An 18,316-nucleotide genomic window follows, 5' to 3' on the forward strand; every position below is an offset into this window, starting at 1 on the left:
TTCTGTCTCCTCCTATGCCCACTGCCATAGGTGCCAGGGGCCACCTAGTTGTGAGATGCCTGTGTGACCCCCTACAGAGGGTCAGCTTTGCAGGTCAGAAACCCAGTTTTGAAAGAGACTGGACTGACAGGAGCAGAGAGCCAGGCTCTAGTTTTCTCTGTCACAGATTTTGGAAGGGCCCTGACAGCCTTGAACTTGGAATTGTCACATGGTAATTAAATTGCACAACTGAGGTAAGAACCCCTTCCATCCTCAGCCCACTCTGGTCAGGTCTGTTCCTTTCCTGACCCAGATACAATCCCAAGGCTTGCTACCAGTGCCCAGGCTGGCACCACTGACCTGCCTCTCTCTGCAGTGCGCCGGGCAGCCCAAACGTGTGGCTTGAAGGAGGTGGGGGAGGACGAGGAGTGGACTGTGTACTGGACAGACTGCTCTGTCTCCCTGGAAAGAGTCATGGACATGAAGAGGTTTCAGGTACAAGTTCTTGATCCAAGGGCCTAAAGGGGCTGTGGCCGCTGAATGAGTACACCTGCCCTTCTGGTCAGGCACCTGGGACCGCTACCCTCTATGGCTGTGCCCCTGGGCAGAGCAGGAAAGGCCATGGCCAGGGCTTCTGCTCCATTGGGAAAATTCTCCTCTGGGGTGTCTGGAATTTCTATTTTAGGAAGGAGGTATCTACTGGGCACTGTTTGCCTGGAGGCATTTGTGCCCAGCTGGCCCCCTTTGGGGTAGGTGAGCCCACCTAAGAGGAGGTGAGCTACAGGTGCCCAAGAAGCCCCACAGAAGGGATCTGCCTGGCGCAGTTGTAAGAAAAAGCACAACAATAATTAACAGTATTGATGGAGGGTGTACTGTATGTCAGACACTGTGTTAAGTGCTTTTACATCCTTCCCTCAATTAAATCCTTGAAAACAACCCTGAGTGGCAGATACCCTTGTGTTAAGAGGACACCAAGGTTTAGAAGTATCAAGTTCACGCAGCTAGTGAATGGTAAAGCTGGTGAGACAGTCCAGAACCAACTTGAGATGCTGCATCCCAGCACCGGGGTTCCAGCAGGCCACCATGGCAACATCATATGCTGGGGGTGCCATGGCAGTGCATTTCCTGGGATTGGTTCTCAATTTCCTTTTCTCTTTTGGAAAATGGTTTCTCATTTGCTTGTGCTCCCATGCACCAATTATTCTTATAAGACTAGTCCCTGGTGATGTGGGGGAGGTGATAAGGTGGCTAGAAAGCCCAAGTCCTGGTGAGTCCTTCTGGCTGCCCTTCATTCCCTAAACTCAGTGTGGATGTTTGAGAAGGTTCTCACTAGTCCTAGGGAAACTTCTTTTTCTCCCTTAGGGTTTTAGGTACAATGTTTATCCAACTGTGACTTGATGGGTTTTTTTTTTTTTTTTTAGAGGGAGAGTTTTTGGGTGTGCCTACTTGGATGGGGGAGGAGCAGAGGGTGAGGGGAAGAGAGAGAATCTCTAGCAGGATCCATGCTCAACTTAGAGCCCAATGAGGGGCTCAATCTCACCACCCTGAGATCATGACCTGAGCCAAAATCAAGAGTCAGATGCCAACCCACTGAGCCACCCAGGCACCCCCTCTGCGGGGACTTCTACCTTGAACTTCCCAGTCCTCCTGATATGCCCAAGGCTCCAGGGATGGCTGCTAACTCTGCTGGTGGAGGTAGATAACCAACTGACTTTGTTTCAGAAAATCAACCACTTCCCTGGCATGACAGAAATCTGCCGCAAAGATCTACTGGCTCGCAACCTCAACCGCATGCAGAAACTCTATCCTACTGAATACAACATCTTCCCCCGCACCTGGTGCCTCCCTGCAGAGTGAGTGAGGCCCCCTCCCAGGGCTGATATCCTGGGGGAGGAACGGTTTCACCGTGTGAGTTCCCTCCAGACTCTGGCCTTGTGACTTAGAAAGTGTCAAGGGATGAGAGTTTCACCTGGTCAAAGAAAAGCAGGTTTGAGACTGACGCTCTGGGAAGAGCATGAACAGCAGAACTCCACAGGGCCTGGCCCGGCTGTGATGCACAGAACCCTTCTGACCAGCCTCCTTCTGCACATAGCTATGGGGACTTCCAGTCCTATGGTCGTCAGCGAAAAACCCGCACTTATATCTGCAAGCCAGACAGTGGCTGCCAGGGACGGGGCATCTTCATTACCCGAAATCCCCGGGAGATCAAGCCAGGAGAGCATATGATCTGCCAGCAATACATCTCCAAGGTGAAGGGTGCTTTGGGACCACCAGGGCCTTCCCTGCAGCACTGGGGCACCTCATCTCTCCCAGTGCCAGAGAGGAAGCCAGTTTCCGGCTCTTAGCCTTCCTGCCATTTGCCCGTATCTTGGAGGCAGTACAGAGCCTTGGTTCAGAGCAGCCTGCCTGCCTCCCTAGATATGTGATCTCAGGCAATTTCTTATTCTTTCTTAGTTTCTTCATTTGTTGAATGGGAATAATAACAGTAACCACTTTATGCCTCATATAGTTATTATGAAAATTAAATGAGTTGTTACGTATTTGAAACACAACAATGTAGTGGTATAGAATGAGCGCTTTGAAAGTATTCTTCCCTGGTGGGTTTGCATGCTTTCAGCCCTTCCTCATTGACGGCTTCAAGTTTGATATGCGAATCTATGTCCTGATCACATCCTGTGACCCTCTCCGGATTTTCATGTATGAGGAGGGCCTGGCCCGCTTTGCCACTATGCCCTACGTGGAGCCCAGCCACAACAACCTGGTGAGGGGCCAGCCGGCAGTCCTGGGGGGCAGGGTGGTACCCTCTTCTCATGAGTGCTGAAGTTCTATAGAGAAAACAGGTAGAGAGCGTTGTCATTGTCACCCAGAAAGAAGGAAGGAACCTGTGAGCCCCCCAGCTCCTGGTGGGGAAGAGAGCATTTGGTGGGTGCTCTCTTAAGGCACCCACCTAGAGGAGCCTGGCATACCCTCTTCCCCTGGAATTTTTAGATGAAGAAGGACAGGAGATGAGCTGTCCTGGGGAGGAATGGGTAATAAAAAGGGAATGATGGGCTGGAGAGGGTGCTGCAGGGAAGCCGTCTGAGCCACAGGGCCACTCTCTTCCCAGGATGACGTCTGTATGCACCTGACCAACTATGCTATCAACAAACACAATGAGAATTTTGTCCAAGATGATGCTGTAGGCAGTAAGAGGTACTCCCGACTCTGATTGCACTTTAAGCACTACAGTCTGAGCACCCCATGACATTGAGCTGGCTTTTAGGAGGCCAGTGCTCAGGAAAACAACCTTTACAGACCACTGTCCTGTGCATGATCTCTAAGTGCAGCCCCACCCCCACCCCGATAACTAAGCCCCACTCCACGCTCCCACGTAGATACAGAATTAGGGTAATTAGGGTTAGTGGTAGGGAGCCTCCTGCCTGCGGCCCAGACCCACTGGTGTAGAAATGGGTCCTTCTGAGCACTGGGCCTCACAGGAAACTGTCTACACTCAACGCCTGGCTGCGAGAACACAGCTACAACCCCGAAGAGCTGTGGGGCGACATTGAGGACATCATCATCAAAACCATCATCTCAGCTCATTCTGTTCTTCGCCACAACTACCGAACCTGTTTTCCCCAATATCTGAGTGGAGGTACATGTGCCTGTTTTGAGATCCTTGGTTTTGACATCTTGCTGGACCACAAGCTGAAGCCCTGGCTGCTGGAGGTGAGGAATATCTCCTGGGCTTTGCAAAACCAAGGTCTAGAGGCCTCCCTGAACAGGATGCCTGGGATAGGAGTGCACTCAGGTGGTGGACCCAGTGGCAGCCCTGGGGTGGGTAGGAACTGGCAGAAGGTATTAAGATCTCTACACTTTTGACCTGCTGAGTCAAACCTCAGTGGTCTCTGGCCTCCACCACAGGAATCCAGGATTTGGATCCCAAGTGTTCCTCATGTAATCTTTATCTTTAGGGACACTGTATCTATAGAATCAGGCTGTCTGGTTTGCTCTCACCAGCCTGTGTAAGGGAGGAATCTTAGTGGCAGAGCCCTGTGGCCTTGGATGTCAGAACATCCAGCCTCCTTGGCTGAGGCCTCTGTGGGGGATGTCTTGACTAGACCCTCCAGCCAGGCCTGCAAGACACCACACCTGCTTGGGTGGTCTAGGAACAGGGTGGATAATGACTTCCTCCTGGCAGGTAAACCACTCTCCAAGTTTCACCACTGACTCCCGCCTCGATCGAGAAGTGAAGGATGCGCTTCTCTGTGATGCCATGACCCTTGTCAACCTCCAGGGCTGTGACAAAAGGAAGGTGATGGAGGAGGACAAGCGGCGAGTCAAGGAGCGGCTTTTCCAGTGCCACCAACAGCCACGAGACACCAGGTGCTCCAGGTGTTTGACCTATCTCATTTATTATCACTTGCCTGAGCGTAAAAGTGCTTCTTTGGGTGGCAAAGGTGGTCTGGGGCTAATTAGCTATGAAGAACTTTTTTTTGGCATAGATAATATATTACATATCACTGACAAGATGTTCAAAATTCAAAAGATGTTGTGAGTAATATCTCTTACCCTTCTCCAGCTACTGTATCCTCCCTGGAGGAACCAATCTATAGGGTCACGTGTATACTTTCACTAACATTTAACGAATTCATACCTATACCATATATATCTATGATATATCTATATATACAGATTGTTCTTCTCCCTTTATCTACCCAGACAATAGTGTAACTTTCACACTCTCTGTACCATGCTTAGCAGTGTAGTTTAGAGCTATTTTACACTAGCACATACGATGTATGTGATTGGATTAGCTGTTTGTTCTTGTTCTTGTTTTTTAACAAAGCTCCTCTAAGAATTTCGTAATAATGAAACAGAAAGTCATTCAATAATAAGGGATTGTTTAAACCAGTATTTTTCACCCACTATTGCTTTCATTATAAGATGAAAAGTTTGGGTTTCATTAGAAGATGAAAAGTTTGGGTTACAAACCTGGTGATTTGTTGCTGATAAACTATAAAAATGTTCATAATACATACAAATGAATTGGAGTGGATTTAGAATTATTCCTATAACAATACTGCTCTTCCCTACCTGCGTTGCAATATGCAAGGCCAGCTGTGTATTTGATTTGTCATGATATCTTGAGGGCCTTGGTGTAGGCACTCAAATGTGTGAATGGAGGTGAAGTGTAACTGTAATACACTGGGTATTCCCACAGTGGGACTGCACACATGACTGTATGGATCATGTCTTTCAGTGAGGAAAAGGGCTAAAAACTACTGGACTTTATTAAACACAAATATACAAGGGTGCCTGGCTGGCTCAGCCAACGGAGCGTGCCACTCTTGATCTTGGGATTGTAAGTTCGAGCCTCATGCTGGGTGTAGAGATTACTTAAAAATAAAATCTATTAGGGACGCCTGGGTGGCTCAGAGGTTGAGCATCTGCCTTTGCCTCAGGGAGTGATCCTGAGGGTCCAGGATCAAGTCCCGCATCCGGCTCCTTACATGGAGCCTGTTTCTCCCTCTACCTTTGTCTCTGGCTCTCTGTTTCTCATGAATAAATAAATAAAATCTTTAAAAAATAATAAAATAAAATCTTTAAAAAAAAAAAAAAGCACAATCATAGAGTCACTTGAATACTAGGAAACCATTTAACATGGGGGGATCCCTGGGTGGCGCAGCGGTTTAGTGCCTGCCTTTGGCCCAGGGCGCAATCCTGGAGACCCGGGATCGAATCCCATGTCGGGCTCCCGGTGCATGGAGCCTGCTTCTCCCTCTGCCTGTGTCTCTGCCTCTCTCTCTCTCTCTCTCTGTGACTATCATAAATAAATAAAAATTTAAAAAAAAATGTTGTATGATCCCATTTTTGTCTGAAACAATAAAGGAAGAAAGAAAGAAGCAAGGTAGTTAGTAGCAAAGCTAGGATTCAGACTTGGGGGATGCCCATAACCAACATGCTAATTGCACAGTAAAATTATGGGAGTTTTTTTGTTTTGTTTTTTGTGTTTTTTTTTTTTTTAGATTATGGGAGGTTTTATCTTTTCTTTTTTTTTTTTTAATTTTTATTTATTTATGATAGTCACAGAGAGAGAGAGAGAGAGAGAGAGAGAGGCAGAGACATAGGCAGAGGGAGAAGCAGGCTCCATGCACCAGGAGCCCGACGTGGGATTCGATCCTGGGTCTCCAGGATCGTGCCCTGGGCCAAAGGCAGGCGCCAAACCGCTGTGCCACCCAGGGATCCCAGGTTTTATCTTTTCTGCTCTTATTTCTTATTTATCTTTTCTGCTCTTATTTCTTATTATAGAAAATTATATTTTCTATAATTAATATATATTGCCCTATAATCAGAAACCTAAAAGATTGTGATAACTTGGAGTGCTAGCTTATGAGTGGACTCCTTTGCACTCAAGATGAAAACCAGATTTCTGGAAGTCAAACCTCTATTTCCATGGCTACACACAGGTGGGATTGGCCAGATGGTTTCGGCAACTTTCCCTACATGGGCAGTAGCCAGAAAGGCCACGAAGCTAGCAGGAGATACTCAAAGCTTTGGCCAGCTTTCCTTTCCTCACCGAACATTCTCACAGTTCTCCCGACTCACTCTGAGCTTGGTTTCCATAGGCGAGAACAGAGGGAGTCGTCCCATGTGGCGGTACTAGATCAGGAACGCTACGAGGATTCCCACCTCGGAGGATATCGGCGGATCTACCCTGGGCCTGACATGGAGAAGTATTCACCTTTCTTTAAGCACAATGGCTCCCTCTTCCAGGAGACTGCTGCTTCCAAGGCCAGGGAGGAGTGTGCCAGGTACTTTGCTTTGCATTCTCCTCTGTCCACGTGGGTGGGGCATACTCTGTAGCTGAACTGCTTCCCAGCAAGGTATAGAGAGGAAGGCAGACACTTGAGAAAAGAGGAATGGAGTCATAAACTTTATCAGACTCTTAGGGACTCTGTTTTCATTTAAGTAGGTTTCCTGTCTTCCCCTTCAATTCTTCTCCCATCCATCCCCCCAACAGATTTCCCACTCTCCCTCACCCTACTTCTCCCCAACACAATTTCTCCAGTGTCTGAAGTTGCTGTGTCTTGTCAGGCAGCAACTGGAAGAGATCCGCCTTAAGCAGGAACAGCAGGAGACCTCAGGCAGTAAGAAGCGGAAAGAAAGCAGGGACCAGAACCAGGGTGAATCAGCAGGGGAGAAGAGCCGATCCAGGGTCGGGCTCCGGGCATTCTCCACCCACCTGGCTTACAGGAACCGGACCCGGGAGAAAGAGGTGTCAGGGGTTTGGTAGCTCTTGCCTTGCTGCCGGAAACAGGTTGGGACTCCTAGAGAAGGGAATCTCTGCTGTCCTCTCCTCCTCTTGTATAAGAGAGAGGAGCTCCTAATTAATGCTCCTAATTAGTGTTCCACCTAACCTTGTGGAACAGGTGGCGAGAGAATGGATAACAGAGGGAACCTTCCACTAGGGTCAGGGAAGGGATGGTGGGAGTGGAGTAGGCGGGAGTCCCATAGGCATCCTTGCTGATGGTGTGGAAGATCGCCCCTGGAGATCTCGCATTCATCTCTCGTGTACCTTGTAGCTGCTGTCAGTACACCTGGATACCATGCATCCGCAAGAAATTGTGGAAGAGGAGGAGCTGGAGAGAATGAAGGCTTTGCTTCAAAGGAAGAATCTTATCCGAAGCCTCGGTATTGTAGAGCAGCTCACTCGCATGCTGCAGCCCAACCACCAGGGCCAGAGAAATCTTGAGGAGTATGGGGTGAGGGTCCCTGCGCGCACCCTCTCACAGAACAAGGGAACAAGGGCTGCATTGGTACGTGGTGGTGGCTGCAGCACAGGAGGCTAATGTGATGGTGTCTGGTGTGGAGCCTGGGAAAACAGTATGCTGGGCATTGGGAAAGGGTCTCTGTTCCTTTTGCATTTGTTCCCAAGCTCCCTTGTTTGTAGTAATGACATTCGGCCAAGTGCAGCTCCCCACCTTCTCATAAGAGTTGCTCTCTCTACCTGAGTCTTGCAGTAACCCCAAACTCATGACAAACAAGGTCACCAGTCATGGTGGCTTCCTTGTAATCTCTCCCTAGTGCTGCCAGTGCCATGGCTCTAACAGGAATTAAGTAAACAGACTTGGGCCAACAGAACAGCTGCTGCATTCACTATTCCCTGGGCTAGTAGCAAGTGTACTGGGTCCTCTGTTTTTACTAAGCCCCAAAGGAGTAGCTGGTTAAATAGTGGTTGTGGCCTAGAAGAGATGTTTCGGTTACTTGTTTTTTCCCACCATTCCGCCCAGCCTCACAAGAAATGTGGTAAGGGGCTGCTTTCTCCTCCAGGCTAGATTTCACCAGGATAGGCTGGGCAGTCAAGAACTGCAATCTGTGAGTCTGGTCCCATTGGTCCTCCTGAGAGGGGCCGCCAAAGTGCAGGGCCCTCCTCATTTTCTGTATCCAGTTCGGATCCAAGAATTCATCCCCAGGATCTTAGGGCCCCTACCAACCATAAATGCTGCATTTCCACATCATTCCTGGTGCCATCTACAGCCCAAGAACTTCAACTGGATAGGAGATCCAGCAGCCATCAGCCCCTGTTCATTGTCAATGAAGATATCTGGAAGGCGCTATTTTTCCAGGGCGAGAGTCAGGTTCACAAGCCGTAAGTATGCAAAACCAACTTTGGTCATTCTGACATGTAAATTCCCACTAGCAAACATGACAGCAGAAATGTTCCCAAAATATAACTCAGCACCTCCACTAGTGTGGGAATGGGAGAGGTAGTGGACCCTGGTAGAAACGGCAGGACAGTCCCAACAATCAATACATAACAGGGCAACAGACCAAGTAAACACACAATCACAAGGCAGAGTGGTAAAGATGCTGGAGGGAAGCATGGGATGCCATTCCTCTCTGTTGGCAGTTGGGCAACAGTTGGTAAAGAGGTGAGCCAATCTCCTGTGAATACCAACTCAGGGGGACCCGTGTTTCCACTGCAGAAGGCCAAGCCAGCAGAAGGCTCGAAGCCATAAACAGAGCTCTGGCAGGATCAGAGTCATCCTCTCTAACCCTAAAGCAGGGCTACCATCTGCAACCAGAAAGAGTGGCAAGTAGCTCATGGATTGACAGCACCTTACCCTCGGAGGTAGACTCTGAACACAGGGCACCCAAGGCCCAGGATGTCTCTGCCCTGCCTCTGCCCCCCTGATGCTGAATACCACTGCACTCCTTGACATCAGCCACCACAGGTAAACGCAAGATGGAAGCCCAGCGCTCAACCTCTCCTGGAGAACCTCCTCAGGTTTCCAAAGGGGCAGAGGGCCTTCAATTTTTGCTAAATGAAGAGACTGCCACCAAAGCTTTGGTTTGTAAAGCCCTGGCCACGAACCCCATTTGCACGAGGCAAAAACACAAAGAAATCAAGAATTCCTCAATACCCTAAGATTATTTTATGATCCGTAAAATAATTTTAAAAAGATGAAGAGGAGCCTGGGTCGGCCACGTGCTCATCCCCACCCTTCAAACCTTATCCTGGATTTATTGCTAGGTGATGGGTCTGAGCCCGGGGTGCAGCCCGGGACCGGAAGTTATCCTGGCGACAGGGCGCCCCTTTCCCAGAGGAGCCGAGTGCCCACGGCCCGGGGCTGTCGCCCTCAGAGGACCGACGAAGGGCACGCCCTTCTCGCCGCCGCGGCGGAGACCGGACGGCCTGGGCAGAGGGGCGGCTCTTGGCACATGAATCCGTCTTTTTATTAAAGTTTATGGCTTTTTGCAGGAGCGTCCTCTACCTCATTCTGGCCCTTGCGTCTCAGGTCGGTCCTCCACACTCACAGCCGGGAAGGGTGAATCGCGTACAGGTTCAAGCGCAGCTATCCGGCCCTATGCCGGAAGCGGACCAGACGCGCAGCCATCCCTGCTTCCGGCCCGCCTTTCCACTTCCGACCCCGCCCCCAGACTTCCGGTGCTGCGGTTGCGGGCGGTCGGGCGGCGGTTGTCAACATGGCGGTCGCCCTGAGCCTCTTGCTGGGCGCGCGCGTCCGTGCTGCCGTCGCTCGGTGTGGGTTCGCGACTCGGGGGGTGGCGGACCCCGGCGCTCTAGGCCGCGAGCCGGATCCTGATTCCGACTGGGAGCCGGAGGAGCGGGAGCTGCAGGAGGTGGAGAGGTACCAGCTCCTTCCCGGACCCTCAGCATGAGGAAGGGCTTCGCGCCCCGGCGCTCCAGGCCGCGGCGCCCCCTCGGAGCCGGGCGTCGCGCCGCCGCAGCCCTTGTTTCTCACCCGTTGTGAGAGGGCGCGGAGGCAGCTGTGCGGCTGCCTAGGGACCACAGGTTTCTTCGCTAGGGACGTATTTCATCACCTGTTTAGGAAGTTTGGCCTTCTCACGGGCTGTGTTAGGGTTTAGATTCTGGGGAGTGTACGGAGCGGGTGTCAGCCAACACACGTGGCTCGGCGGCCCCTGCGAACAAAGAGAAGAGGGCTGGGCTCCTTTTGATTTAGTCCGAGGCTCTGCAGCAGCTCGTTTTGCCCCCAAGCATGGCTTCTGCCGTTGGTTCTCTCCCCCAGCACCTTGAAACGACAGAAAAAGGCCGCCCGGTTCCAGAAAATTCGGAGGCAGATGGAGGCGCCTGGGGCCCCGCCCAGGACCCTGACGTGGGAAGCGATGGAGCAGATCCGGTAAGACTCAGGGTAGTTTGGATCTGCTGTGATGAGAAGGGGCGGAGATTGGGTCCTAGATTTTTATCATTGAAGGTTTCTAAATGAAAAGTGGAACAGTATAATGAATTTCCGTAAGCGCATCATCTACATTTAATAGATTTTCAAATGACACAGTCGCTTCGTTTTTGCTGACATTTTAAAATAGTAAGCTGCAAGACATCCCATCATTTAACCCCAATATCGTAGACCGTGAGGTTCTTAAGCTGAGGTCAGGGATGAGGGCTTCCATGGTTATGTACGTTTTTCTGAAGAGAAAATTCATATCTTAAAAATCTTAAAGTGGCCCTTTACAGTTTTATGTTTGTTGTTTTGAATAGACAGTACATTACATATGGTTCAAAATTAGAACCCTGTAATGTGTAACATTGAAACAAAATTTTTTTAAAGATTTTATTTATTCAGGACACACAGAAGCAGAGACCTAGGCAGAGGGAGAAGCAGGCTCCCTGCCCAGGAGCCTGATGCAAGACCATCCCAGGACCCCAAAATCATGCCCTGAGCCAGAGGCCGACAATCAATCACTGAGCCACCCAGGCATCCCACACATTGAAAAGTTTTAATCCCAACCAGTCTCTGTAGGCAAGTATAAGCGAGTAGGAATATATATTTTTATTTTCATCTCCTTAATCAGAAAGAGGATGCTGTAAATACTCTTTTACATTTTTTTTCACGTATTTCTTTGTCTTTTTTTTAAGATTTTATTTTCAAATAATCTGTAACCCAAAACAAGGCTTGAACTCACAACCCTGAGATCAAGAGTGGGTGTGCTCTACTGACTGAGCCAGTCCCTTTTCCCAAATTTCACAGATCTTTTCACTTCAGAACAGAAAGCTCTTTTTTTGAGAAATCATACCTTTTTTAAAAAATAATCTCTGCCCAATGTGGGGCTCAACACCCAACGCAGGACTTGAACTCACAACCCCGAGATCAAGAGTTGCATGCTCTATTGACTAAGCCTGCCAGGCACCGCAGTAAATCATAATTTAGTTAACTAGTCTTTCGTGATGAGTATTTCGGTTGTTTGCACTCACTTGCTGTCACAAATGGTTCTCCAGTGAATAACTACACATCATTCCACATATCTGCCGGGTGTATTTGTTGTGTACATTCCCAGAAGTATTGTGGACATTCCCAGAAGTAGAGTTGCTGGGGGCAAATGGATTTGCATTTTGATCACTATTGCTAAGAAACCTTCCAGAAGTTATGTGTCCTTTTCCATTCCCAACAGAATGACTTTGAAGTTGACACATAGAAGAAAGGAGATTCTGTAGTGAGATTTTGTGAGCCTGTAGCATCTCTCGTGTCATCCTTTCCCTTCTTGAGAAACAGCTTTTCCAAATCTTCCTACTGGTCACTTCCCTTTCTGTGTAATAAATATCCTTTTACTTCAAAGAAAAAAACTGCTAGTTAAGAGCCCTTGAAACCTTCTTGGTCTTCCTCTTTATTTCCCATTCTCAATGTTATACTCTTATTTACAAACTAGGGTGAGCGGTGGCTCTTTACTTGTCTAGAACTGATCCTCTACACTAGGTCGTTGTACCTAATCATCTGAGACCTACAGCTAGCAACTTAAAGTTCTCCGTCTTGTTCCCAGCTGGCTCTTCCTGGCTGCTTGTCTTTCTCATTTGTTTTGTCACAACAACGAGACTACTGACCTCAAATCTTACCAGTGACTTCCTCACTGCTAGGCATTCCTGGCACTCTTGTCTCTGGCCTCTCTAATATTTCTGCAGCATTTGATCTTGTAGTCTGCTTTCCTGAAATTCTCTTCTCCTTTGACCCAGGGTACTATTCACTCGTATTCTAGGGCTGCCTTTTCTCACCTTCCTTCCTGGGCTCCCCTTCCTTCTATATCTTAAACACTATTGCCCGTTTTTTAGAGTTGTGTCGTTGGTCATTTTATCTCCGCATATTTCACTCCGGTGGGTTCAACCACCCTTGCTCTTCACTTATGACTCCAAATCTGTCATCTCTAGCCCATGTTTGCCTTCTGACTTATATATATTCAACTATGCACTAGATCATCTCCGTTTGGATGTCACACGTGTTTTTCAAACTCAGCATAATAAAATAGGAAAACTCCGTTTAACAGAAGAAAATCTATCACCGTTCCCTGTTGACTTCATTTTGTTCCTATATACACTCTGTGAATAGTCCCACCAGTCACTCAAACTGAAATCCCAAATCTCCGTTTACTTCTATCTCCAGTATTTAGTCCTTACCAAGTTCTACTTCTAAAACAGTTCTCAATAAAATAAAATAAAATAATAAAATAAATAAAATAAAATAAAATAAAATAGTTCTCAGTACTTTTTATCTCCTTTCATTGCAACTGCCACAGTTCAGACTGCCTCCATAACCAAGACAGCCTCCTGACCGATCTTTCCATCTTTAGTCTTGCCACTGAAAACTACCCTTGGATTGAGCTTCAAAATGAAAAGCTGCTTGTGGCATTCCACTGTTTAAAATCTTCCTGGACCTTGGTTTGTCATAACTTTCGTGTCCCAAATTGCAATTCTTCTATTTTTTAATAGACCCACTTTAAAAAAAAAGTCCTTCCTTGGTTCACTATTGTTTTGAGATAAACTCCAGACTTGTAAGCATAACATGATCTTGTTCCTGTCTTCACTGTTAGACAAGTTGAGCTATTGCCAGTAATGATGATGTGCTGCTTTGCATTTGATGTGCTGCACTACCATCAATACCTCTGATCTCTTCTTGCTCTTCTCCCCTCTGCTGGCTTAGTACTCTTCATCGTTTCAGACTAGCTGTAGGTGGACTTTTGAAGCAATTCCCAAGCCACGCAGCAGGTGTTGTGATATCCTTTTCCTGAGGATATCCTGTGATATCCTTTTTTCCCCCGGGTGCTCTGATAGCATCCTCTGCTAAGACTCACCACAGTGGTGTTACAGACGTTAATGTATCTGTCTCCACCACCAGGTTGCATGTTCTTTGAAAGGAAGGACAGGGATCCCTGGGTGGCACAGCGGTTTAGCGCCTGCCTTTGGCCCAGGGCGCGATCCTGGAGACCCGGGATCGAGTCCCACGTCGGGCTCCCAGTGCATGGAGCCTGCTTCTCCCTCTGCCTATGTCTCTGCCTCTCTCTCTCTCTCTCTCTCTGTGACTATCATAAAAAAAAAAGAATCAAATATAAAAAAAAAAAAAAAGAAAGGAAGGACAGGGAGATCCCTGGATGGCTCAGTGGTTCAGTGCCTGCCTTTGGAGCCTGCTTCTCCCTCTGCTGTGTCTCCGCTTTTCTCTCTCTGTGTGTGTCTTATCATGAATGAATAAATAAAACGATCTTAAAAAAAAAGAAAAGGAAGGATCTACCTGGGGCCTGGTGTGCAGTGGGAAGAGTTTAGTTGATGTAAATAAAGTGACTTTTAAGAGTGATTGGGTTGCTTTTGGCACATAGGAATGGAACACAGCCATTTAATGGCACAAGATTTCTGAGGCCTCCTTTTCACATAAATATCACTAGTATTGGCAATTAACTCATTGATAGACTACTTCACAACTTGAAAACCTGCTCCTTTTTCTCATAGGTATTTACATAAAGAATTTGCAGAGTCCTGGTCAGTTCCTAGGTTAGCTGAAGGCTTTGGTGTCAGCACTGATGTGATCCGAAGGGTTTTAAAAAGCAAGTTTGTACCCACATTGGAGCAGAAACTGAAGCAGGATCAAAAAGTCCTTAAGAAAGCTGGGTTTTCCCATTCACTGCAGCAGCTCCCCGGGTCTGAGGATACCTTGAAGTCGCTATCTGCAAGCCACTCTAGATCAGGCTCTTTGTTGATGCCAAGGGATGAATCTTCATTCAAAGGCTGGGGTCACAGCAGAGCTTTGACAGTGATAGAATCAAACACTCACAGTAAAAATACACCAAGAAGGCAGAAGGGAGGGAATAAAGGAATCCAGACCCTGGAGGAGGAGCGCTCCGTGGCTGTTCCTGCAGCCCTAAGTCATCAGCGAGAGCCGCAGAAGTACTCTACCAGTGATGGTGTGGGCAAAAGAGGGACTGATGGTTATGGATTGCCAAGTGACAAGCTGGAAGATTTGAAGACTCAAGAGCTGGATAACCAGAACTTCAGCAGCAAAGTAGTCCAAAGGGGGCGAGAGTTCTTCGATAGCAATGGGAACTTCTTGTACAGAATTTGAGCTGGAGCTTGGCTTGTGGAGATGCCAAGTGAAATACCTTTGGGAGAATATATTTGGAGCTGCCTGGACTTCTGTGTGTGGAATATCCACTTTGGGATAGGAGGAAATGAGCCTGGAATGTGGGAGAAAAGAGCTGCTCAGATTGGAATCTGACAGAGGGCAGTGCACAGGGCAAATGTGTATGGTAGGGCAGGGCTAATGACCTGCTGGGTAGATTCTAGACCTGCTGGGTAGATTCTAGTGTTCTGGAGCACTGCTCATGGTCTGACTCACATGGATCCTTAGTATTCACCCTTGCTTGGGCTCTCTGTATGTTGAAACTGTATGTTGAAACCAGCCCATGTTGCATGTGTTGTTAGGACTTTCTGTGATACTTGCAATATATGTTTGGGGAAAAAATGAAAAGTTTGCCTTCTGACTTCATTTATTTCTGGATTAATGAACACTAGTAATTCTGGAACTGCTTAGTCGATTGTTTATGTGTAAAAATAAAGTAAAATGTAGCAGTTTGTGTTGATTGGTGCTCTCTGGGGTGGGAGGGTTTATCTGTGAACCTGGAGTGTGAGGGAGGGCAAGAAGCAAAGGGTCCCTTATCCTTAACCACTGGGACAAAGAGATGGGGCCAGAGGAGTTCCCAACCAAGGGCTCTGTGAGTTTACCCTGCTTAGTAATAGATTTTGACAACTAAAAATTGGGACATTAGGCCTTCTCTGATCACCTGGTCTAAAGCAGCTCTTCTTTCCTTCTTCCAGTTGCTGAGGCTTTGAAAGAGATTGGAGGGGCGCCTGGGTGGCTTAGTTGGTTAAGTGTCTGCCTTTGGCTCAGGTCATGATCCCAAGGTCCTGGAATCAAGCCCCATGCTGGGCTCCCTACTTAGTGGGGAGCCTGCTTCTCCCTCTCCCTCTGCTGCTCCCATTGCTTGTGCTCTCTCGCTCTCTGTCAAATAAAATCTTAAAAGATGGGAGTATGGGGGGTTGACCCCCCCCAAAAAAATCCAAGCAGGCAAAGGATTTAGGGCCCTCAACATAATCTCTAGCAAGTTTCAAAAGCTTGAGTAGCATCTTGCTTTAAAGTTGTCAGATTTTTAAAAAAAATAAAGTCACATTTTTGCAAGGGAGCTGTGATGTGGGCAAGAACAGATAATAGGCCTCTTAATTTACTAATTCTTTTAGAGATACTTTATTATTTTTTTTTAATTTTTTATTTATTTATGATAGTCACAGAGAGAGAGAGAGAGAGAGAGGCAGAGACTCAGGCAGAGGGAGAAGCAGGCTCCATGCACTGGGAGCCCGATGTGGGATTCGATCCCGGGTCTCCAGGATCGCGCCCTGGGCCAAAGGCAGGCGCCAAACCGTTGCGCCACCCAGGGATCCCGAGATACTTTATTATAACCAGAAAGTGATCATCAATAGACAAATAGAATGAGATATGCAAGCAACAGAAGAGTCCAATGACAGTTTTCAGTCATGCCTCATTTTTACAAGTCCCTGGCAAAAACTAATTACTGAAAATTTCAATATATGCAGGATATTTAATGAAAATAATTGATTTTCCAAACCTGTAATTCTGTTCATGAATCTCATTGCTATTTCAAATGTCCTTAATAGCTATTGCAATATCATTGATTGCTGTTAACTTGGGCATTTGTTTAGTATAAATGGCAAAGCCCTGTCACATGCCAGTCAAAGTTAAGAAAATCAGGTGCTGGTAACAGTAGTAGGCAGAGAAGGCCCTGTTCTCAATACTCTGTCACTGTTATGACAATATTTTTATAATTTTTAAATTAAAAAAATATTAGAGATAGGCAGAGGGAGAAGCAGGCTCCTTGTGGGGAGCCTGATGTGGGACTCTATCCCAGGTCCCTGGGATCACGACCTGAGCCAAAGGCAGATGCTCAACCGCTGAGCCACTTGGATGCCCCAATATTTTCATGGTTTAAAAAATATGGTAATTTTCCATTAGAACCTTTTAGTGGTTTTAAGAGGTGGAAAATGGTATTTTGACCAATTTTTAACTCCTGCAAATCATTTGACTATGCCCTTTCCCCAGTGGACTATAGAAAATTAAAAGGTGTTGTTAAAAAAATCTTTGATATGTTTTCCATTTACTTTATCCCCTACCATCCTATTGCTCACCAAGCTTAAATCTTTTTTTCCAATCTTGCAAATGCCAATCTAAGGTTTTGCAACCTGCTGGTTCTTTCTCTCCAGATTTTCACATGGCTGGTTTCATGTCATTCAAGTCTCAGATCAAATGTTACTTTCTTAAGCTTTCCCTAATCACCCAGTCTAAAACAAGTCCCTTCACATTTCTATCACCACAGTGTGTCATAGATAACTACTGTTTTGTTGCTACACATCTTGCCCCAGTTTTGTGTTCACTGCTGTAGTTTCAGCTCCCAACATAGGTTTTAATATTGGTTGAGTGAGGAAATAGTCGGAGAATCAACCAGTCCAGAATGGCAGAAAGCCCAGCCTTTTACTTTTCCAGCCTCAGCCAACAAGACCTAAGCTTCCTCCAGGTTGACCTGTTACTGCTTTATTTATTTATTTATTTTAAGGTTTTTATTTACTTGAGGGCAGCCCCGGTGGCGCAGTGGTTTAGTGCCGCCTGCAGTCCACGGTGTGATCCTGGGGAACCGGGATCAAGTCCCACATCAGGCTCCTTGCATGGAGCCTGCTTCTCCCTCTGCCTGTGTCTCTGCCCCCCCCCCCATATGAATAAATTAAATCTTAAAAAAAAAAGATTTTTATTTACTTGAGAGAGTGCTCGAGTGAGTCGGAGAAGGGGCAGAGGGAAAGAATCTTCAAGCAGACTCCCCACTGAGCACAGACCCCACACACACACACAGCTCCATCTCCCAACTCGAGATCATGACCTGATCTGAAACCAGGAGTGGGAGTTTTAACCCACTGAGCCACCAAGGCACCTCTATTCCTGCTTTATCCTGTCTCAGATCCTGACTTATGAACACTGCAGTGTCTGGGGAGACTGCACCCCCTTAAATCCAGCTCAAGCTGGAAAGGGGTAAAGGGATTCACCCAGCCTGTGTTCCACTGGGCTGGAGTCCTAGGACTCTGTGATGCCCTATCCCTAGGCAGTCCTATTTCATGACATGAGGAAAGATATTGACGTCACAACACATGGGGTGAGCTGCACTTTGGGGCATAGGTGCAGGGTCTGGTGGAGGGAGCAGCATTTGATACAGCAATGCCAAAACTGGAGATAAGTGGCTGTGGGTGGAATGGGGACCTCCTGGCAACCTTGGGGCCAAGCTTAGGACTAGCAAACTACAAACAAAGCCCTTAAGTCCCTATGCCTTGGAGGGTTTATGTGTCACTAATCTGCTCAGGGCAGTTTCCACCTCTCAGCAGCTGAGATTCGATCTAATGGGGAGGTGGTAGAAAAAGCTCAGTAAAGGGAATCCCTGGGTGGCTCAGCGGTTTGGCGCCTGCCTTTGGCACAGGGCGTAATCCTGGAGACCCGGTATTGAGTCC

General features: G+C 47.5%; 3 protein-coding genes across 4 annotated transcripts in view; 2 read left to right on the forward strand and 1 right to left on the reverse strand.

Moving 5' to 3' along the window:
• LOC479047 (tubulin tyrosine ligase-like family, member 13) overlaps positions 1–9,731 on the forward strand; it is an 11,682-nt gene extending 1,951 nt beyond the window's left edge. The window contains 13 exon segments of the mRNA XM_038532848.1: positions 356–474; positions 1,702–1,832; positions 2,072–2,228; positions 2,597–2,740; positions 3,086–3,171; positions 3,456–3,687; positions 4,160–4,344; positions 6,588–6,773; positions 7,057–7,237; positions 7,545–7,724; positions 8,293–8,611; positions 8,949–9,128; positions 9,131–9,731. Of these exon segments, the coding sequence (XP_038388776.1) occupies positions 356–474; positions 1,702–1,832; positions 2,072–2,228; positions 2,597–2,740; positions 3,086–3,171; positions 3,456–3,687; positions 4,160–4,344; positions 6,588–6,773; positions 7,057–7,237; positions 7,545–7,724; positions 8,293–8,611; positions 8,949–9,128; positions 9,131–9,201 (2,171 nt within the window). The 3' untranslated portion in view covers positions 9,202–9,731.
• The window catches only part of CIB1 (calcium and integrin binding 1), a 25,255-nt gene extending 14,579 nt beyond the window's left edge, over positions 1–10,676 (reverse strand). The window contains exon 1 of one of the 2 annotated variants that reach the window (XM_038532860.1): positions 9,738–9,820. In XM_038532860.1, the coding sequence (XP_038388788.1) occupies positions 9,738–9,742 (5 nt within the window). In that variant the 5' untranslated portion in view covers positions 9,743–9,820. Of the gene's footprint in view, positions 1–9,737 lie in introns of both variants that reach the window. The other variant, XM_038532861.1, reaches the window with a different exon arrangement.
• Positions 9,907–15,328, forward strand: NGRN (neugrin, neurite outgrowth associated). The gene is made up of 3 exons (XM_038532858.1): positions 9,907–10,112; positions 10,512–10,622; positions 14,210–15,328. Exons 1-3 carry the CDS (start codon positions 9,949–9,951, stop codon positions 14,817–14,819), a joined length of 885 nt encoding a protein of 294 aa, XP_038388786.1. The 5' UTR covers positions 9,907–9,948; the 3' UTR covers positions 14,820–15,328.
• The last annotated feature ends 2,988 nt before the right edge of the window (positions 15,329–18,316 follow it).

This window comes from Canis lupus, chromosome 3 (assembly GCF_011100685.1).
Source record: "Canis lupus familiaris isolate Mischka breed German Shepherd chromosome 3, alternate assembly UU_Cfam_GSD_1.0, whole genome shotgun sequence".
In the NCBI taxonomy this organism is placed as follows: Eukaryota; Metazoa; Chordata; class Mammalia; order Carnivora; family Canidae; genus Canis; species Canis lupus.